Source organism: Canis lupus, chromosome 18 (assembly GCF_048164855.1).
Source record: "Canis lupus baileyi chromosome 18, mCanLup2.hap1, whole genome shotgun sequence".
Classification (NCBI taxonomy): domain Eukaryota; kingdom Metazoa; phylum Chordata; class Mammalia; order Carnivora; family Canidae; genus Canis; species Canis lupus.
In genome coordinates, this window is record NC_132855.1 from 14,168,688 (window position 1) to 14,192,017 (window position 23,330).

General features: G+C 34.6%; 1 protein-coding gene across 2 annotated transcripts in view; it reads left to right on the forward strand.

The window, feature by feature from the left end:
• Window positions 1-23,330, forward strand: part of DPY19L2 (dpy-19 like 2) — a 93,645-nt gene that overhangs the window by 2,779 nt on the left and 67,536 nt on the right. For both annotated transcript variants that reach the window (XM_072783508.1, XM_072783507.1), the window contains exons 2-6: window positions 2,669-2,693; window positions 4,043-4,130; window positions 5,973-6,110; window positions 18,005-18,125; window positions 20,345-20,438. In XM_072783508.1, coding sequence (XP_072639609.1) covers window positions 2,669-2,693; window positions 4,043-4,130; window positions 5,973-6,110; window positions 18,005-18,125; window positions 20,345-20,438 — 466 coding nt within the window. The remainder of the gene's footprint in view (window positions 1-2,668; window positions 2,694-4,042; window positions 4,131-5,972; window positions 6,111-18,004; window positions 18,126-20,344; window positions 20,439-23,330) is intronic.

Here is a 23,330-nt window from a genome sequence, read left to right on the forward strand (position 1 = left end):
AGTTGATGGAGCAGTCTTGGAATGTTTGAGAAGGGTGGAATTAGAGGCACAATATTGAGAAACTAACTGAAAAAGAGAAGATATACTTGCAGGCAGCCAGGGTGGCTCCGTGGTTTAGTGCCGCCTTCAGCCCAGGATGTGATCCTGGAGACCCAGGATCGAGTCTCACGTCGGGCTCCCTGCATGGAGCCTGCTTCTCCCTCTGCCTGTGTCTCTGCCTCTCTCTCTCTCTCTCTGTGTCTCTCATTAATAAATAAATAAAATCTTAAAAAAAAGGAGATATACTTCCTTTGCCAAGATGGTAGGGAATTGAAAAACAAGGATTAGTAGATAGAGAAATGTTAAAGTGGATATAAGAGAAGTTGGGAGTGCTTGCAGCAGATGATCTCTGTTTCAGTGAAATAGAGAGGCCGGGTCACTTTCAGAGATGGGATTGACAGGATACAGGGTCAGGAGACATGCTTTTAAATTTTTATTTATTTATGATAGGCACACAGTGAGAGAGAGAGAGGCAGAGACACAGGCAGAGGGAGAAGCAGGCTCCATGCACCGGGAGCCCAATGTGGGATTCGATCCCGGGTCTCCAGGATCGTGCCCTGGGCCAAAGGCAGGCGCCAAACCGCTGCGCCACCCAGGGATCCCAGGAGACATGCTTTTAATCACATCTTTGGAAGAGGCTGTGATAAGCGCTTCATGCATTTTGAATATTGGAATCGTTACACTTTATCATTTTTCCACCTGCAGACTGTGGGGTGGAGGAGGGAATGAAAGACACAAGACTTTTGAGGAGTTTTGGAAGGCTAGATGGATTTGTTAGGATATTTGATCTTTTCCCTTTCCCTAAACATCAATTTTTAAAAGATTTTATTACACTGAGAGAGAGAGCGAGCAGGGGGAGGAGTGGACGGAGAGAGAGCAGCAGCCTCCCTGCTGAGCAAGGAGCCTGACAGTGGGGCTGGACTTGGAACTCAACATGGGGCTCGATCTGGGGACTCTGGGTTCAGCCCGAGCAGAAGGCAGATGCTTAACTGACTGAGCCACCCAGGAGCCCCTCCTTAAACATTTTTCAGAGTTTTTGCCAGTATATGCAAATTGTCTAGAGAGTAAGAAAGAGAATAGAAGTACAGTTGAATAGAATAGTGTATGTGTCTTAATGAAGCCTTATCAAAGGGGCATCTGTTTCAGGTTGAGAAAAAAGATACAGGTTTAATTTCAAAGTGGTTCAGAGTGTATTACATATTAGAAAGAGCTAACATATGTAGTGAATATGAACTTTTTCCATGAAAATCCAGGTAGGAAATATTTTAGGCTTCACAGGCCACATATAGTCTCTGTTACCTATTCTTCTTCCATATTTATACAACACTTAAAAAATATAACAAGCATTTTTAGCTTGTGGACAGTCCAGAAAGACCATGGGCTATCATTTGCTAATTGTGGCATAAAGCAAGCAAATCTTCTGAGAAGTATTGAAGAGTAGTAGGAATGAGTGTAGGATGGTTAGGAATATGGAGAACAAGAGCTGGAGAAGCATGATTGGGATTTTTTTTTTCAAAATCATAATTTGATGTTATTAATTTCTTTATTGATTTACATGTATTTTGTTAGTCAAGGTAATTTCTTGAATTTTTACAAGGCTAGAGTTGGTGGTTTGTTAAAATGACTTGCCAAGGACATTTGGGATAACCATAAGAAGTACTATTATAAAATCTTGGAGGGGAGGCAGGACTTTAGGAATAGCTGAGTAAATGTGATAGTAACAAAAATACTTGGAAAATTGTCAGAATCAACTTTTCAACACTTTATAAATTAACCAAAGGTTTGCAGCACTCTAAAGAGCATGTATTCAAAAACACTACTGCATTTGTGTAGGAACAGTGGGTTTTGTTGGCGTTTTAATTTGGCCTCATCCCATGCCCCCTCCCCAGCTCTGTGGTATCGTTGAAAACAAGCAGCATCCCAGCCACCAGAGGGGCCGGGACAGTGCTGGGAGCTCCTCAGAAAGCCCCATGCCCACAGTAGTGTCGCTATTTGACTGATCTCCACACTTTCTGTACTCACTGTATTCACACATAGAGTACAGACAGGGCAACTCTAGATGAATCTCCGGGCCAGTAACCTGGGAGCAATCAAAACTTCATAAATAGGGGCTTTCAGGGGTGCTGCTGAGGAGGCAATTGCCTGCATTTAGCAATTTCTGACGATCAAGGGGAAGTGGTCTAGAATGGCTCCTGTAGTAGGCTAGAGTCACTTCTGAAAAGACTGAGCTGAGAATAGTGTATATACGTGCTTGTTGTAATAATTTTATGTGAGGAAATAGAGAATAAGAGGAAGAAGAGGGAATAAACTGAAAATCCCCCGAAAGCTCAAAATCATTAATAACTTCATCACTTTTTTTGCAAATTTTATAAATGCGACAGTCTTCCAAGCCTCCTTTTGCTCCCAGAACCCCGTCCCCCCACCACCCGGCAGAGAGAGGTAAGCACTATTCACAATTTGTTTTATGTCTGTGTGTAAATTTTTCCTATTTTATATAGATAGAATTATCTAGCCATCTTGCTTGTGTGTGTGTGTTCTCTCTTCAGGCGTATAAGGGAATGCTCTTGAAATAGTTGTTTTAAAGGTATCATAAAGCAGCTTTTAATGACTTTTTTGTTTGTTTTCCCAGCTGCCTTTGTGGGATTTTTGCACTGGTAAGATTTGTTTTAGTTTTAAATAAAATAAAAACATTTGAATTAAAAATTAACATTACTGTTTGCTCATAGTAAAACAATAACCACTTGCTATGTGTATAGAATATCTGTGCACAAGGTTACACATATATGTTATTTTTAAAAAACCGTATGTGAAGCAGCATTTACAACGTGGATGCATTAGAAGAATAGTTCTTGGGAATAAAAATATTTTTATGTTTCCAAAGGATCTGCCACAATATTTCTTAAATCTCCAGCTTTTCTAGTGTACTTTGCATGTTTATTTCATCTTAAAAAACTTATTTTACAGTAACTGTGTGTTCCTAGTGACATAAACTTAGAGATAAAGTTTATGTGACACCTGCCATTTGGAAATCGGGTAGAAATGAAAACAGAGAGTCAGCTGTAGTGATAAGAATTAAATGAGCCTTTCAGGGGGCATGCACATGTACTTCACTTTATGTAAGTGATCTATTTGTAAAAATTATATGTCAAATAATACTTTTCCTCTGATGTGTTTTCATTTCTTCTTGAGCTCAGAACTTTTTATTCTTGGGAAGAGTGGGATTACATCTTTGGGGACAGTGCTGTTCTGGCCATTTAGTCTGCAGGGAGATTTTGATTTTAGAACTAAAGCTGTAATAGTAAGAAACATTTCCTATAGCTATTGGTACCCTGACATGTGTCTCACATGTGAATCAAAGTGAGTGGAAAACAGGAGTGATATATGGAATTTTGCTATTTATTTGGAAAGCATCTATATGTTAATTAGGATAGCATAATTGCTTAACAATTTTACTTATCATGTATGCCCCCAGTTTTCACCACTTAACAGCTGTTTTCTTGAGTTGCACTAATAAAACATCTTGAAGTACAGTTCTATGTTCTTTGACGCTTGCGAGTTGATCCCTTCTATGGTATTCTATTTATTTTTAAACTGCTTTAATATAAAGTAATTTTATTTAAAATTGTATTCCTAATGCTTCTCAACAGTCACAGAACCATTTCTCAAACCTGGTGTAATAGAATCACTTGTGAAACTTAAACAGAAACTTGCCTCTGTTCTGATTTAGAGGCATGGAGTGGAAGGGGGCAGAGAGACCACAGGAGTTTTAGATAAACGATTATGATTAAGAGCCAAGGAGTTAAGGAATTTTCATGGTATGCTACACCAAATTATGAATGCCTAAAAATATACAAATTACTAAGCAAATTATAAAATTATCTAATTTATTATAACAATTCTTCTTTTTCCTCTTATGGTTTCTATACTTCAATACCTAGTTATTTTAATACTGGTTCTGAAATGTTCTAATTCTTTGAATATGGTGCTTCATTTTTTTCTCTAGGATACATCTAGTAACACTTTTTGAAAATGATCGTCATTTTTCTCACCTTTCATCTTTAGAACGGGAGATGACTTTTCGAACTGAAATGGTTAGTTCCTTATAATAAATTAATTTGTAGTTTAAGAATTGTAAGACAATAAGGTAGCAATTTGTTAGGAACTGAAATGAATTTTTGTTGAACCTCACTGTTTCTCGAGCTATAACCTAGGCTTATTATGTAAATAGAAAATATTTCAGGATTCTTTTACTTACTTCATTACCCTACTTTTCTAATGCAGACTTCTTTTAAAAAAGGATCAGAATAGTTGGGGAAGAAGGAGAACAAAGATAATATTTAAGAAGTGATATAGGGGTAACCGAATGTTATTTGTCCTCACCACCATTCATCTCCAGAACTTTTTTATTATCCCAAACAGAAACTATACCCGTTAAACACCAACTCCCCATGCCCCTGTCCCCAGCCCCTTGTATCTTCTCATCTACTTTGTCTCTGCAGATTTGTCTAATTGCAGTACTTTAACCACTACTTTTTAAATCTCACCCTAATAATCCCCTTAATCCTTGAAAGAGTTGGATATATTAGCATTTGCATGACATTTAAATTCTTAGTATTTCTTAGGTATTATTTCCAAAGAGAGGATGTAAGATATTCTTAAACAAATTGTGTAGCTATGATGGAGTCTGGGCTTTGATGACAAATAACGAGATTCAGATAGCAGGTCTGTGCTTCGTTGTGTGATGGCTAAGTCAGTTAACCTCTGATGATCAGTAATCTCATCTATTGTCTAGAAATAATGCCAGCTTTACAGGGTTTTATTGACTATGAAGGGAGATAATGAATGAAGCACATTAACACAGTCCCTGGCACAAAGACAATAGATGTTATTAATAAAAATGCATTTGTATATTTCCTATCTCTCTAAATATAGACTTAATACATATTAAATATTCTTTCATTGTACTACTGTCTTGTCCTTCTAAGCAGAAAGGAACAATCCTTATGTGAGCTCATAGTTTACCAATCAAAACTATGAGGAAATGCTCTTTCGGACATTAGCGAAAACAGAACTTTGATTTAGTAGCCATTTGCCTTGCTTAATCTGTTAATAACAAGGTAGTTGTATGAGGAGCAAATGAGAGTAGAGTTGAAGATTATTTTTAATGTTTTTGGGAGTATGTGTTACAAACAATGTGGCCCTTTATTTGTTTTTCGATTTTAGGAAGAAAAACAGGAAATTGATTAGGGAAGTAATGAAAACAATATGCTTCTGTTAATCTCTGATTTTTAAATAAACAGCACTTTTGCTGGCCTTATAAAGTCATTATTTCCTATACTAGAATAATACACAATAATACACTACGCTGAAATAATCCCCTTTTCAGGACTGCATTTATGTCATGAACAACAGTAGTCAATTGACATTAGCTAGTTTGCATATTGCGCAGAGCCATCAGATGGAGCTCGGAAGTCAGTTGCAAGCATGAAGTTCTGTCTCATTTTTGCTTCTGATCATTGTATGTTATTTCTTGGGAGGTGGAAAAAAAGTATATCTATATGCAAAGTTATGCAAGGACACGAAGGCGTCTCTGTTTATGCCAGAATTTATCCGATCTTAAACTCTAGGCATCTCAAATGTGATAGATGCAGACATTCTGGAATTAAAAATATATTGTATTCATGTTTTAAGCCATGGTCAGAAAATATCCTTAAAACATTTAACCACCCTTCCAAATCTTTTTCAAACATACAGAACATACGAAAGAATAGCACAGTAGTAACTTGAAAAAGCATGCATTTTTCTTTTTGAGCCCAAGAATGTGGTGGCAAGGAGAAATGAGGAAGTCTTACTATTAACATTTCCTTTTATTCAGAAGAAATTGTTCCAAAAATTTTCATATTTAATTCTATCCACAATTTGTGCATTTTAAGGGACTTTATTATTCCTACTTCAAGACCATTATTGAAGCACCTTCATTTTTGAAAGGATTGTGGATGATTATGAATGACAGGCTCACTGAATATCCCCTTGTAATTAATACAGTGAAACGCTTCCATCTTTATCCAGAGGTGAGTACTATTTGGGGGGAGAATATTTGTAGGATAATCCTTTTTTTCAGATAAAAATAGTGAGTACAATAATGTTATAAAAAGGAGGGGACCTTTAAGGCTTATTGATTGTATGTGTCCTTATAGTTGAGCAAAATATAAAAAATTCCTCCTAAATTTTAAAGACTCCAGAAATTAGGCTTATATAAAGTCGGAGAAATGAACCTTAGTCTGGAAGTAATGACCAATTTAATTAGAGAAGCCAAACAGGAAGGAGCCAAGATGTGCTCTAAATGGAGACCCTGTGAATGGGCGTACTGGTCTCATGAAGGAACACTGAAATTTATGAGCAGAACAGTGACCTTGGAGTTACATTAATAGAGATTTATTTAGTCACATAGAGGTCTATAAATATCTTCCAATGCTTAGTCTAAAAGAGTATGGATTTTATGGTAGTCTGCAGATTCTAGAAATTGGAACAGTGACAACAAAAAATTAGTAAGTTCAATTTTTGAGCTGTTAAGATAAATGCTAATTTGATGTCATGGTGTGCACTACTTTCGAGTTATCTCAGAATCCAGCACATTTGTTAAAAATTAGTGCTTCTTAGACCTTTCTTCATATTTTGTAGCTTTAAAAATTACTATGTTTTTCATTTTGAAATGTTGAAAATTAACAGAAACCTAGAGAAAATAAGTAAAGGTGTGATCAACGTGTGATCAACCATTGAGAATAAATTAATGTGACTCTTTTGTAATTTTTCACATACTTTTTTTTAAAGATTTTATTTACTTATTCATGAGAGACAGAGAGAGAGAGAGGGGCAGAAACACAGGTAGAGGGAGAGGCAGGCTCCACGCAGGAAGCCCAACGTGGGACTCGATCCCAGATCTCCAGGATCAGGCCCTGGGCTGAAGGCAGTGCTAAACCACTGAGCCCTGGGCTGCCTGATTGCTTCAGATACCTTAAAGCACTATAAATAGAGTTAGAGTTGGGACCCTGGGTGGCTCAGCGGTTGAGCATCTGCCTTTGGCTCAGGACCTGATCCCAGGGTCCTGGAATCGAGTCCCACATCAGGCTCCCTGTGAGGAACCTACTTCTCTCTCTGCCTATATCTCTGTCTTCTCTCTATGTCTCTCATGAATAAATCAATGAAATATTTTAAAATATATATATATATATATATAGTTAGTGTCATCTTTGTTTTGCTTCCCAGTCACGTTTGTTCCTTTTCCATTCTCACAAGTATCATCATCAGGAATGTATTATGTGTGTATCCATCATTCCTTATTTTCAAGGGTTGTTTTACGTGTTTTTGTAAATCCACATAAATGCCCTCATACCAAATAAAGCACTCTAGAACTTTTTTCTCAACATTAAATTTTTGAACGCTATGTATGTATTTTTTCTTTAACCATTTTATGAATTCCCAACATTATTTATACATTCCCCTCCTTGTGGATATTGTTTCTAGTTTTAAAATTATATAGTTCTAAAATATATGTTCCAAATTTATCTTCCAAAATATATGTTCTTGTGTTTTCTAATTGTATATATATGCAATATTTTTGGGGGGATACTCTAAAAGCAGAATAGTTGTGTTGTAGAGTATATGTTTTGTCGACTTTATCAGATGTTGCTAAATTGCTCTCTGATGCAAATGTAGCAACTCATACTACTGTGGAGGAGTATTTACTTTTCCTCATATCCTTTTTTTTTTTTCCTCATATCCTAATTAGATTTCAGTTTATAAAACTTTTTGGTTTTGCTCTTCTAATGGGTGTGATATGCTATTTATTTTAATTTGTACTTCCCTTATTATTTTTGAGCTAAGAATATTTTATTTTAAATATATTCATGTTTAATAATCATTTGGATTGTTTCTTCTATCAAAAACCTGTATAAATCTTTATCACCACTTGGTAGTTGTTTTCTTATTTACTTGTTGGCAAAATTTATATATTTTGTAGAGTAATCCTGAGTAATATGTGCTGAATCTTCTTTCTGGCTACTTTTTAATCAGTTTTGTTGAGGTATAACTTATATGCAATAAAATACACCCGTTTTGAGTGTACAGTTCTTTGAGTTATACATTTGACACGTGTAAAAAGCCACTGCAATTGAGTTATAAAACATTTCCATAATTCTGAGACGTTTCCATGTGCTCCTTTTTGGTAACTCTTCTTTCTCCCATTGAGTTGTCTCATCACAGGAGTGGTAAGATGGGACATCTTGCTTTGTTCCTGATCTTGGTGGGAAAGCTTCAAGTTTCTCATCATTAAGAATAACTTTAGCCATAGGTTTTCTATAGATATTCTTTATCAAGTTAAGGAAGTTCCCTCTATTCATGGTTTACTAATAGTCTTTTTTTTTTAAAGATCTTGAGTAGGTGTTAAATTTTGTCAATGCTTTTTCTCTATCTGTTGATATGATCTTGTCATTTTTCTTCTTTATCCTGTTAATATAATGGATTGTATTATTTGGTTTTCAAATTTTGAACCAGCTTTACATACCTGCAGTAAACCCTATTTGGTCAGGCTATAATTTTTATAGGTTGTTGGATTTGATTTGCTATTTTTTTTTTTGAGAATCTATGTTCATGAAAGATATTATATGTAGTTTTCTTGTATCTTTTTCTGGTTTGGTATTAGCATAATGCTGGCCTCAACAAATGAGTTCATAAGTGTTCTGTCTGCTGTATCTTCTGGAAGAGATTCTAGAAAACTGGTATTCTTTCTTTGGTACAGTTCACTGGTGACCCCATCTGGGCCTGGGTTGATTTGGAAGGTTATTGAATATTGATTAAATTTATTTAGTAGAGATAGTCCTATTCAGATTGTCTATTCTTGTTTGAATTTTGGCAAGATTGTGTCTTTCAAGGAATTGGTTTGTCAAATTGTGAAATTTATGGGCAAAGGGCTGTTCATTATTCCTTTATTATTTGCTTAATGTCCCATGGGATCTGTAGTGATGTCCTGTCTTTCATTTCTGTTACTATTCATGTCCTCTATCTTTTTTTTTATGTTACCTGGCTAGAGATTTATCAATTTTATTGATGTTCTGTTGTTAGATGCATACACATTAAGGATTATGTCTTCATGTAGAATTGACTCCTTTATTATTGTGTAATACCACTCTCTACCCCTGATAACTTTTCTTACTGTAGTCTGCTCTGTTTGGAATTAGTATAGTTACTCCTGCTTTTTAAAATTAGTTTTAACATAGTATATCTTACTTAATTCATTTACTTTTAATCTGTAGGCATCTTATTTTTAAAGTTGGTTGTTTAATAAAGTTGTGATATCCACTATATTTGTTACTATTTTCTATTTGTTGCCTTTGCTCTTTTTACTATTTTGACTTCCATTTTTTCTATGCCTTTTGTGGTTTTAATTGAGCTTTTATATTATTGCATTTTATCTCATTTTTTTAGGTTATCAGTTATAATTATTTTTTTTTTACATTTTTGGTTGTCCTAGAGTTTATAATACACATTTATTTAGTTATTTTTAAAAATAAATTTATTTTTTATTGGTATTCAATTTGCCAACATACAGAATAACACCCAGTGCTCATCCCGTCAAGTGCCCACCTCAATGCCCGCTATAATACACATTTATGACTAATCCAAGACCACTTTCAAATAGCATTAAACCACTTCCAGGCTAATGTCAATATCTTATAATAACAAAATAATTGTAATTCCTTCCTCCCAACCCCTGAATGCTTTCTGTCATTCATGTCACCTATACATAAGCATACACACATTCATAATTACGCATAGTTGAATACATTGTTGCTGTTACTATTTTGAACAAAGTTTATGTGTTAGATTAATAAGAATAATGAGGGGATCCCTGGGTGGTGCAGTGGTTTGGCGCCTGCCTTTGGCCCAGGGCGCGATCCTGGAGACCTGGGATCGAATCCCACATCGGGCTCCCGGTGCTTGGATCCTGCTTCTCCCTCTGCCTGTGTCTCTGCCCCTCTCTCTCTCTCTCTGTGACTATCATAAATAAATAAAAATTAAAAAAAAAGAATAATGAAAGGAAAGTTTTAATTTTATCTTCAATTTTCTTTTCTTCATGCTCTTTTTTCTTTATGTAGATTGAAGTTTCTGATCTGTATCTTTTTTTTATCCCCTGTAAAGAATTTTTTTACAAAGTCCTTCAATTTTTCTGTCTGAAGCCTTTATTTCTGCTTCACTTTTAAAGGATAATTTCACATGCTGCTACAGATTTCTAAATTTTTTGTTTCTTAGCATTTTAAATATAGCAGACCAGTTGTTGTTTCCTCTTCTTTCTTCTTCTTCCTTCTTTCTTCTTCTTCTTCTTCTTCTTCTTCTTCTTCTTCTTCTTCTTTTTTCTTCTTCTTCTTAGAGAGAGAGAGAGAGAGAGATTTTATTTATTTATTTGAGAGAGAGAGAGAGAGCAAAAGAGCACAAGCAGGGGGAGCGGGAGGGAGAGGGAGAAGCAGGCTACCCACTGAGCAGGGAGCCAGATGTGGGGCTCTGTCCCAGGACCCTGGGATCATGACCTGAGCCAAAGACAGACGCTTAACTGTCCAGTTTCTTGTTTGAATGGTTTCTGAGAAATCAGATGTAATTCTTATCTTTACCAAGTAAGGTGTTTTTTATTTTTTATTTTTCTCTTCTGGCTTCTTTCAAAAATTTTCCTTAACTTTGATTTTCTGTAGTTTGAATACAATATGCCTAGGTGTCATTTTTGGCATTTATCATGCTTGGTGTTCTCTGAGCTTCCTGGATCTGTGACGGACTCCTGAATCATTTCACATATTTCTTCTCCTTTCTCCCTTATACTTTTGGTATTCCCAATTATGTGTATGGTACACCTTCTGTTGTTGTCTCACAGTTCTCGAATATTCCAGGGTTTTTGTTGTTACTGTGTGTTTGTTTTTAAAGATATTATTTATTTATTTGAGAGCTAAAACATACATCATAGTACTGTCTGATGTAGTTTTAAATTGATGTAGAGGAAATATTTAAGATGATGATATTATAAAGGGAGAAGGGAGAGAGATGTAAATGGAGGTAAGGTTTCTGTACCTCATTTGAACTAGTAAAATGGTAATAAAAACTGCTGTAAATAGGCTTTCAGTAGTGTGGTGATAAGAAGCATTCCATAATCTTGTCACTAGGTGTCAGTCCTTTATGAACTTGTGCCTCTGGGCTGTGAACTTCACAAGTTTTCAGGTTTTGTATTCTGCTTAGGTGCAATGGGATGGCTAGAAGAGGCTGGAATTGGGTATTTCCCTGCTTCCCTCTCTGCTAGGCTCCGATAAAACCTTAGCAGGTTAGGCTCTAGTTAGATAATTTCTCTTGAGGCAGGCTTTGCTAAGAACTGAGCGCTCTGGTGTGTTTCAAAAATGATCCTTTTTCCACTACCCACTGCTGTAGGGGGATCAGGAGAAGACTTTTCTTTGACATTCACTGTGTGACCCTAGTGAGCTTCTAGAAGTAAAACTCATAAGTGTGTTGGCATTTCCCCTATTATTGGGTCTCCCTGGAGTTTTTGGCTCTCAGACTTGTCTACCTTATGCCTCCAGCAATTTATCAATTACAGTTTAGTTTTTCCTACTCTCCAGCTGGTTCCCATGGAGATTTTTGCTCATGGGTTTCTGTTCCACTAAGTCGTGATTCTCTCAATTTACCTGTCGATCTCCAATATGGAAAGCAGGAATTTGCCCTGTAATCTCACTTTTCTTATGAATCTAAGAGTTGCTGATTTTTCAGTTTTTTTCAGCTTTTTACTTATTAGGATGGAGTTGTAACTAATAAGCTTCTTAGATGATGGACTTGGAAACTTTGTATTTCATTTTTATTTTAACATATATATACATAAATATTTTATTTTCCTTGAGACTTCCTGTTTGATCTCTGGATTTTTTTAAACTTCTTTCATTTTTTAAGTAATCTCTACATCCAGCAAAAAGCTTAAACGCACAACCCTGAGATAGGAGTCCCATGCTCTATCAACTGAGCCAGTTAGGTGTCCCTTGGATGACAGATTTTTAAAAGTAGGGTTTTTTCTTAGTTTCCAGGTGTTAGCAGATTTCATTTTTATTTTCCTGTTAGTCATTTGTGGCTTAAATTTTTTAAAAATATTTTATTTATTCATGAGAGACACAGGCAGAGACACAGGCAGAGAGAGAAGCAGGCTCCATCCAGGGAGCCCAATGTGGGACTCGATCCCCAGTCTCCAGGATCACGCCCTGGACTGAAGGCAGGCGCCAAACCACTGAGCACCCAGGCATCCCTGTGGCTTAAATTCATTGTGTTTATTAGAGAACCCACTTTGTATCATTTTGATCCTTTTAAATTTGTTGAGGTTTGTTTAATGGTCAAAAATATAGTCTATCTTGACATATATTCTGTGAGCACTTCAAAAAAATATGTATAGTTGGGTGAAATATTTTATAAATGTTGATTAGTTCCTGTTGGATGATGGTGGTGGTGATATTTTTTCAATCCTTCTGATTTTCTAATTCATCCATCCATTGTTGAGAGAGGGATGCTGACGTCTCCAACTGTACATCTTGTTGTTGGAGTTTAATCATTATATAATAACCCTACCTCCTTCACTTATAATTTTGTTTACCCTGAAGTCAACTTTTTTCCAATAGTAAAATAGTTGTTTCTTCTTTCTTTTAATGTGTACATAATACATCTTTTTTTATCCTTCTATTTTTAGTCTGTTATTATTATATTTGAAATATGTTTCTTATAGATGAGTCATGTTTTTTAATTTATCTTACAATTTTTGTGTTTTACCACTTATGTTTAATGTAATTATTCATCTGTTTTGACTTGAGTCTGTTATTTTTGGTTTTCTGTTTGTCCTTCATTTTTCATTTTTCTATTTTCTTGTTTCTGCCTTCCGGTGGGTTATTTGAAGATTTTTAAATTCTATTTTGATTTATCTACTTTTTGAATGTATCTTACTTTACGTAGCATTTTTAGTGGTCGTTGTAGCTAGTATATTACCTATACATAACTTATTACAGTCTACTGCTATTACAATTTTACTAGTTCAAATGAGGTACAGAAACTTTACCTCCCTTTACGTCTCTTTGTCCTTCTCCCTTTATAACATCATCGTCTTAAATATTTCCTCTACATCAATTTAAAACCACATCAGACAGTACTATGATGTATGTTTTAGCCCTCAAATTTATTTTTTAAAAACTAGAGAAATGGGACACCTGGGTGGCTCAGCGGTTGAGCATCTGCCTTTGGCCCAGGGCATGATCCTGGAATTCTGGGATCGGTCCCACATCAGGCTTCCTGTGAGGAGCCTGCTTCTCCCTCTGCCTGTGCCTCTGCCTTCTCTCTGTGTTTCTCATGAATAAATAAATAAAATATTTTTAAAAAACTAGAGAAGTTTATTTTATCCATTTTTAAAGTTTCCTCATTTTCTAATATACCTTCTTTTATCATTTCATTTATGTTTAAAGAATTCTCGGGGATTCCTGGGTAGCTCAATGGTTTGGCCCTTGCCTTCGGCCAAGGGGGATGATCCTAGAATCCCAGGATTGAGTCCCACATCGGGCTCCCTGCATGGAGCCTGCTTCTCCCTCTGCCTGTGTCTCTGCCTCTCTCTTTGTGTCTCTCATGAATAAATAAATAAAATCTTAAAGGAAAAAAAGATTAGCCATTCTCTTTAGCCATTCTTTTAGGATAAGTCTGGTAGCAACATATTTTCCTAGCTTTTCTTTTTCATCCTTCATATAAAATTCCCCCCCCCTTTTTTTAAAGATTTTATTTATTTATTCATGAGCGAGAGAGAGAGGCAGAGACACAGGCAGAGGGAGAAGCAGGCTTCTCACAGGAAGCCTGATGTGGACTCGATTCCCCATCTCCAGGATCATGCCCTGGGCTGAAGGCAGACACTTAACTGCTGAGCCACCCAGGTATCTTCAAATTCCCTTTAATTCTTGAAGGCTATTTTTTTTTTTTCTGGATATAGGATTCTAGGTTGACAGTTTCTTTTTCTTTTAGCCTTGGTAAATGTACCACTTCATTCTGGCCTTTCATGGTTTCTGATGATAAATCCATTGTCAGTTGAATTGTTTTTCTTCTTTAGGCAAGATTTTTTTTTCTTCCTTGTTGCTGTCGTATATATACATAGTTTTCACAAGAGTTCCAGAAGTGTAATGTTTAAAAGTTTTCAGAAGTGTGATGTATCCTCGTGTGGATTTCTTTGGTTTTATCCTATTTTTGTTTTGCTCAGCTTTGGTTTTTTTCTTTCTTTTCTCTTTTCAAGACATCAGTGATAAGAAGTGTTAGGTCTTTTCTTATAGTCCCGGAGACCCCTAGGGAACCTTATTTTTTTTTTTAATGTTTTTTTTTTCTCTGTTGCCCATATTGAGTGATTTCTCTTGTTTCATCTGTAAGTTCACTGATTATTTTCCTCTATCCCTTCATTCAGCTGTTAAGCCCATCCACTGGCTTTTAAGCTTGGTTATTGTATTTTTCAGTTCTGAAATTTTTGTTTGTTTATTTCATATCTTTTATTTCTTTTCTGAGACTTTCTGGGTTTTTACTTGTTTCTAGCACATTCATAATTTCTCATGGGAGCAATTATTCTAATATTTTAGTCATCTCATTGTTGGAATCTGTTGATTTTTTTTTTCATTCCGTTTGAGATCCTTATGGTTCTTGACATGATAAGTAAATTTCAATTGATGGACATTTGAACATTATTTTATGAAACTAGATCTTATTTAAACCTTTGTTCTAGCTGGCTTCCTTTGGCACCACTCCAGCAAAGGAATGAGGACATCTGTCATCTTGTTACTGCCAGATGGGTATTGAAATCCAGGTTTCCCTCTGGCCTCTTGTGAACCCCAAAGTGGAGGTACTCCTCATTACCTTTGAGTGAGATCAGAATTCTCACTAACTCTGTGATCTCTGCAGACACAATGGTGCGGATGGCCTTGTTACCCCTGGGTGGTGATGAAAGCCCTGACTTCTCAGTAGGCCTCCTCTGACATTACCACCCTGGGAAGGGGGAAAGGATGACTTATTGCTGCTTGGGGTAGAAGTCCAGGCTCCCCCCACATGCTCTATACTGACACCACCTGGAGAGAGGGCTTCCTACTTGGCTTTCTCCTACAACGTCCTAGTGGGTGAGTTGGGATGTCTTGTTGAAAGCCTAGAGAAGGTTGAAGAGTAGGTTCCCAATTTGACCTTTGTTGGTGGGAGTGGGACCATACAGGATTTTCGTCATTGTTGTTTTCTGTAGTATTTGGTTGAGGAGAGATATCATTGTTTATAAAAATTTTTATGTATTCCTAGGTTGCCACTTTCCTGGTCTTTTAGTTGGAGGGAGTAGGCTTTTGTCAATCTTTTTTGTGTCTACACCCATTGGTGTTTCTGGTTGCCAGACTCTTAACTCCAAATATGAGAAGATGAGGCCAAAGGAAAGTCTAGGGAACTCATCATCATGCTGTTCCTTGGGTCCTAAGATCCCTAGATAGTTTCCCTTCTCTCTACCTTTCACGGTCTTCTTATGTTTGATTTATATAATTCCCAGGAGTTTTAGTCACAGTTGAAGAAGAATGTCTACTAACTACATCTTCTCCAAAGCAGAAATTCATATTATTTAATATTTATATATTGTTTTTTCATTTTTGTTTTTTTCAAGTTATTTTCTAATTTCTAATTTCCCATGTGATTTTTTTTCTTTGATCCATTGGATATTTGATATTATGTTGTCTAATTTCCAAGTACTTGGAGGTTTCCTAGATTTATTTCTTTTTTAAAAATTCTTTTTCTTTTTTTGAGGGGAAAAAAGAGGTGGGGGGAGGGACAATGGGAGAAGGAGACAGAGAACATAAAGCAGGCTCCATGGCCAGTGTGGAGACTGACTTGGGGCTTGGTCTCACAACCCTGAGATCATGATCTGGGCCAAAATCAGGAGTCAGACACATAACCGACTGAGCCACCTAGGTGCTCAGGTGTTGTTTTTTTTTTTTTTTTTTAAGTATTTTTCAATGTAATTTTCAATAGTAAGAATTCTATAATATAGACCTGCCTAAGATCTAAGATGAAAGAAGCTTTTTTCTGCACCAGCTTTCTTTATATCCCATCTTACTCTTCAGAGATACTCTTCTGTTCTTATTTCCTCTGATGATTATCTATAACTCCAGTGTAAGTTCAAAAATTAAAAGACAACCAGCGTCTTGAATATTCAGCTTTATTTAATGTTAACTTACTCTATATATAAGATAAGGATTTAGCTTACTACAGTAGTTTTAGAGTTATTTTTAGAATTTCATATAGTAAAATTGCTGTTTTTTGTTCCATTTTCAAACAGCATGTTCTCAAAAACAGTAGCTATTTTTTCTTTTTACTTATTCAAAGATATTGTATAATTAGCAACCGCCAGTCTCCTTGATATTATGAAAAAATAATAATGATAATGTAAATTTATAGTATCATAAAGAATGAGGCAACAAGGAATCATTCAGTCTTATTTCACATTGCATAGATGGAGTGTAGAGAAGATCTACATATGCTTGCCACTTTGTATATTGAAATGAATGTCGATACTTTTTGTGTTCATAAGGAGATTAATGTTTCACCCAAAGCTAAAAGTGTCAAGTTTGGAATAACATATTTTGAAAAGGCAAAGTATTTAATGCTAAACTATATACCAGCATGTATGCTCTAATCCCCTGTCACTCCCGCAAGATGGTTATTATTAACATCATTTTAGAGATGAGGTGTCCAAGATTCTGAGGGTGAAGGATTTATTTCAGACTATTAAAATCATAACTTGCAGAGTCAGAATTTGAGTTTAATTCTGACTTAAACATCAGTACTTTAGAGCAGTACTGTCCTATTATATCAAGCTGTCTATCTTCCAGAAAAGAGTATAATTCTAGATTTAGATTTAGCACATACATTTATTGTGGTAAGTTTTTGTACATGGATGATAAATACACAAGAATATATATTACAATTTCTTGTCTAAGGTCAGCTTTATAAAAGTAAATGATAAAATAATAAATCTATACTTTTTGTATATAGAAAGATGTTTATGATATGTATTACATTAACATCTTATATAATATTATATAATACCGAATCCAGCTATGTGTTTTTATATACCAAGAGGGAGACTGGAGGGACGATCACCAAAATTTTTTAAATAGTTAGCTCTGGGTGGTTTTCACTTTCACTTGAATTCTTTACTTTTTTATTCTTCTTCCAATGATCTTGCATTACTTTTTCCCAAATCTATAAATTATTCTTCAAAAAATCTTCCAGGCATGAGCATTTTGTTTGTAGTTTTCTATGGTTGTTCTTTTCCTTTGTCTTTAAACTTCACAAAGTGGATTACAAAATGGGAAGAATTGGTTAATTAAACCTACTTGGTCAAAGTTTTAATGGACACAGGAGCTATTATTCCATATGCAGTTGGTTTAATATTTTTTAGACCATGAAGCAAATAAATTCAATAAATGAAATGTTATGAAATATTCCTGTAAATCATTGTATTTTGCTGTTAATCACTGTCATATTTAAATATACGGTACTAACTTATTTTATAGCTACTGCTATTTATGTTGTAGAATTGATTACAAGAATATATTATAGAAATGTTGATCATAACAAATTTTTATCGATGTGCATTAATTAGTAATATACAACTTTAGTTTATTGTGCATGTGTATATAATTTTAAAATGACTGTTTTCCAAGTCATTTGATTTAAATAAACTTGTCAAAGTTTATATTTTAAAATGACTGTTTTCCGAGTCATTTGATTTAAATAAACTTGTCAAAGTTTATAATGCCAAAGGAAACCATCATAAAATTGTGTTTTGGAAAAATTATTATTACGATGATAGGATATTTTCCTCCATCATCTCTTTTCATTTTTATCTTTGTAGGTGATTATAGCCTTCTGGTATCGCATATTTGTGGGAATAATGAATTTATTTGGACTGGAAACTAAGACCTGCTGGAATGTCACCAGAGTAGAACCTTTAAATGAAGTTCAAAGTTGTGAAGGCATGTTTCTTTCTAAAATGCTGCTATGTTGTCATTAATGTTTACATAAATGTTTTAGTGTTGTGAACTCATTTTAAGAACTATAGACTACTGTAGTTGATTTTTTTTAAAAACACTCTAGAGCTGATTAAAAGAGTACATACCCTTAAAAGTAATTTTCTGAGAAGGCCATGTACTTATGAGTATCAGTTTGGAATTTGAGTATTAAGATGTCCCAATGTAAAGCAATACTGAGTATAAGTCATTCTTCTCTTTCAGAATAAAAAGGTTTAAAAAATGTTTTGGGGTAGTTTGAATATATAAATCTGGGCAATGTAGAGTCAGTAATCAAATATCTACATGTAATAATTCATGTAAAATGTAGTTATACATACATATTTAAAAATCAAATATGCAATTAATAGGTTGTTTTAGAAATACTATTTTTTTTTCATATTCTCACAGCTCATGAACAGTTCTAATAGAACTCTCCATACATCTTCTACGTTGGCATCTTTGCCAAAGAACCCCTTTTGGAATCATCTGTTTTCCAGGATCTGTAATTGTCACTTTTATTTAAGATATTTGCAGTTTAGGGCAGCCCGGGTGGCTCAGTGGTTTAGCAAAACCTCAGCCCAGGGTGTGATCCTGGAGTCCTGGGATTGAGTCCCACATCAGACTCCCTGTGCGGAGCCTGCTTCTCCCTCTGCCTCTGTCTCTGCCTCTTTCTCTCTTTCTCTCTGTGTCTCTCACGAATAAATAAATAAATCTTAAAAAAAAAGATAATTGCTGTTTAACACTTTTCAGTCTAAAAACTTTACTCAAAGTTAATATATCTACTTGCATAATATTTACACAGTTTTTTATTTCTTCATATTCTGTATATGACTACTTACTGTATTTTATAAATATATTTTTATAGACTTGTTTATATAACATTTAATTCTTATACTATTTACTGTGTATTTCTGTATTTCCCTTCCATATTTACTTATACCCATAGCTGAGCTTTTTAACATCTAAGATAGCATTGATAGAGGATATTTGAGAGGTACTTAGGTTATTTTGTACAAAGGAATCAAGAAAATGCTTCATAAAAGGAGAGACTTTGGAATGACTCAGCTTAGAAGGTATCACTTTTTCTGAGGGATGTAAAAAATTGCCTGATGTATATGTGCATATATGATATTTATTAAGTTGCCACTAAATGATAAGTTAGTGTTTGCTCTTGGGATCAAGGTGACATGGACCTCACCCTCATAGAGTTTACACATAAGTAGGGTGTAAACTGCAATAGATATTACAAATAAGAAAATGAGGTTGCTAAGATTGAGAGTAAGGGAGAAGAAGTGTTTCAAGAATAGGGACCAGAATAATCAGAAATCCCAAGGTAAGAGAAAATTAAAAGAAGACTAGACTTCTGGGTGCAGAGAAAGAAAGGGAAAAATGGTGTGAAATGATGCTAGGAATGTAAGCAAGGGTGTGTAATGGAGCAAAAGTTATTAAAACAGACTGAAAAGGAATGGTCAGAGAAATAGTAGGAATCAGAAAAGCCAGCCTTCAGATCTTGGCTGCATCTGTTATGGCTAAATAACTTCTGGCAATTTATTTAAGTTTTCTGTGTTTTGTTTTTTCAGTAATAAAAGTATTTTCTTACTAATTTCATAGATCTGTTCTGAGAATTCTGTGAGATGATTATATAGCACCTAATAAACTATATGTATGTTTATACATAACACACACACACACACACACACACACAAAGCTTGTTTATACATGAGATATATTAAGGATTAAGGTTTTGGCTATACATAGTAATGGATCAAATAACTAGGTCATCTCATATAGACTAAGGTGCTCCTTGAGGTCAGGGGCCATATCTTACTCATCCTAGAACCTAGGAAAGTAGAAAAATAATGCAGTGGGTTTTCTTCTGTAATGCATGAAGTGACTCCATAGAGAGTTCTAGATACTGAACAATAGTAGCATCACCTAAACAAAGTGATGCACCAACCAGTCATTACAGTATAATAATACTTCATTAGGGGAAAGTATGACTGTAATTAAAAGTATAAAATATAGATGTAACAATACATCATGTAAAGGGAAAGTACTTAATCTGAACAGCAAATGTTTTCAGCAGGTCCATGAACCCTTCATTACAAATTATGAGATAATTATGCCCACTTGCTTTATAGTCATTTATTAATTTAAACTCAACAATCTGTGTCTTTTTAAAGGATTGGGAGACCCTGCTTGCTTTTATGTTGCTGTGATTTTTATTTTAAATGGAATAATGATGGGATTGTTCTTCATACATGGTGCATACCTGAGGTAAGATCCTTAAGTAGGCTTATAAGAACTGGCTGACATTTCTGATTAAAGGAAAAGGATAATTATGAGGTTAATTGATTAATAGTAGGAAATTTTATAAATTTATTTTTTTCCAGAAACTTAGCTAATATTGTGCAACCAGAAACTAGAGTTGTCACTAAAAATATCTTAAAGGTCTCTTTTTTATCCTTGTGGGGATTTTAAAAAGTGAATTAAAATTTCTTAACAAAGTTTTTAATGAGAATACTTTTAGACCGTATGTAAAATTACTATAACATTAGAGGAATCTTTGGTTGGTATTAGTGGCAGGTTATTTCTAATTTTAAGTCTGTATTTGTGAAATTAAGAAAGCAGTAAAAGAAAATGTGTATCACTGTGGCAGACACTTATATTTGATAGCCTATCTTTCTTGTTAATAGTACCACAATTTGGTTTGGGATAGTAGTGTGTACAATCTCAGGTGATAGGTTGAAGTTGATTATGATAGTTGTGTATTTTGTTTTTCATTCTCCATTGTTTCTTAGGATAGCCATATGAGCTAGGTTTTTTTTTTCTTCAGTGAAAAATATGGTGAAATCAGTCTTGTTTACACCTAGAAAAGCATTTATTTTTCTCACAAAAGGGTAGATTTCATTTGCCCCTTCTCTGTCTTCTGCTTTTAAACTTGACTGTGATACCAAGAGCTGCTGTAGTCATCTAATGACCATGAGGGAAAGGCTGTAAACCTAGCATAAATCTACCCTAAGGCCCTTGTGCTAGTGAACCAATGCCAACAGACACTTATCTTGCATTTTCTTGTTGAATACTATATAAAAACCCATGTTATTTAAGCCACTTTTGTTAAATTTTTGTTTCTTACAGCAGAATATATTCCTGACTGACCACCAGCTTTCTTTATAATGTTATTCTTGAACTGCACAACATTTAAAGTTAAAAATCCAGATTTACTCTTTCAATAAGTATTGAGGTTTCATAGGGTGTATGTCTATATAGAGATTAATATATACACAGTTCTTGTTTTAGGAAGTTTTTAGCATCAAAATAGTAGCATAGCACCAATAAAAAATTGTAACATTTGCGACATTGTACCAGGTATCATATCCAGCCAGCAAGTTAAGAAAAAGTATTAGTAAGTATAAGGGTTGGAAAACTTAAAAAAAAAAAAAGAAACAAGTGTCTGTATAAGCAGATCATACACATTTATGTAGAAAATCCAAAAGAATCTATGGGTAAAAATTAATATAATAAGAAAATTTATAATGTTACTGAATACAAAAATTTATATTCAGACATTGTAAATCTGTACTTTGATGTTTTAATTGAAAATTTAAAAGGATGCCTTTAAAAAAAAAGCATTGAAAGCATAAAGTTTTTACTTAACAAATATCTGATAAGAAATATATATGACTTCTTTGGGACAATTACAGAACTTTATTGATAGATTTTTAGAAAGGTGTAAATAAATGGAGATCTAAATAAATGAAAGATCTAAATAAATATAAATAATCATGGGTTGGAAGGCAATAATAGAAAATTGAGAATTATTCCAATTGATTTATAGATTCAATACATTGCCCATTTTGTTTGCTTTGGTAAGCTGATTTTAAAATTGTTCAGAAATGCAAAGTGCTTAAAATAGTAGAGACATTCTTGAGCAAGATAGGAGGATTTACTTTAGTAATTGTTTCTCTAATATAAAACTGATGCAAACAAGGCAATGCGATTGTGCCATAGGGATAGGCAAGCAGATCAGTGGAGTAAGGCAGGCCTCAGAAACACTTGTCCATTTAAAGACACTTGATGTAGGATAGAGTGAATATTGTACATCAGTAGATAAGGGCCAGCTTCTCAATAAATGGTGCTGGTATAATCGGAAGACGATACAGAACAAAAAGAAGTTGGAACTGTATGAAAATTAAAGTCTAGTAAGATTAAAAATTCAAATATGAAAGACAAAATTATAAAATATAAAATGAAAGACAAAATTATAAAATTATTAATTATAGAATGTTATGTAGAAGAATATATCAGTAAATCAAGATAAGAAAATGTTGGGCAGCCCCAGTGGCGCAGTGGTTTGGCGCCGCCTGCAGCCTGGGGCATGATCCTGGAGACCCAGGATTGAGTCCCATGTTGGGCTCTGCGTGGAGCCTGCTTCTCCCTCTGCCTGTGTCTCTGCCTCTCTGTGTGTGTCTCTATGAATAAATAAATGAAGTCTTTAAAAAAAAAGAAAAGAAAATGTTTTTTTTTAATCTTAAGAAAACTTAAGAAAAGTTTTACCATTAAGAAGAAAACCAATAAATTTGGTGGGAAGCATTTAAGTTCCTCAAGATAGTACACAATGAAAAGATAAGCCACAAACTGGGGAAAGATATTGCAATGCATATACCCAACATAGTTTCCAGACATTAGAATAATTAATTGATGATTTAATTAATTTATTAAATGCCTACTATGACCAAAAGCACTACTCTAGGTGCCAGGAATGCAAATAATCTCTGTGCTCTTGGAGTATATATTCTAGAGGGTAGACAAAGACTAAGAAGATAGTCCAATAGAAAACTGTATAAAATATTCATGATCAGACATATATCAGAAGAATTCCAAATTGCCAATATATATATGTAAAGTTGACCACCATCAGAAAAATACAAATTTAAACCACAATGTCGTACTATTTCACATCTACTGCAATGGCAAAAGGAACTTTTATCCATGGCAGATGGGCATATACACTAGTACAACAATTTTGGAAATACTACATAATTTAGTAGAGTTGAAGGTGTACATATCTTCTAACTCTGCAATACCTTTTTAAAGTATATATACTTATAAATATAGAAAACAAACTTGGTGGTTGCCACTTGGGAGAGGAGTGGGGATGGGCAAAAT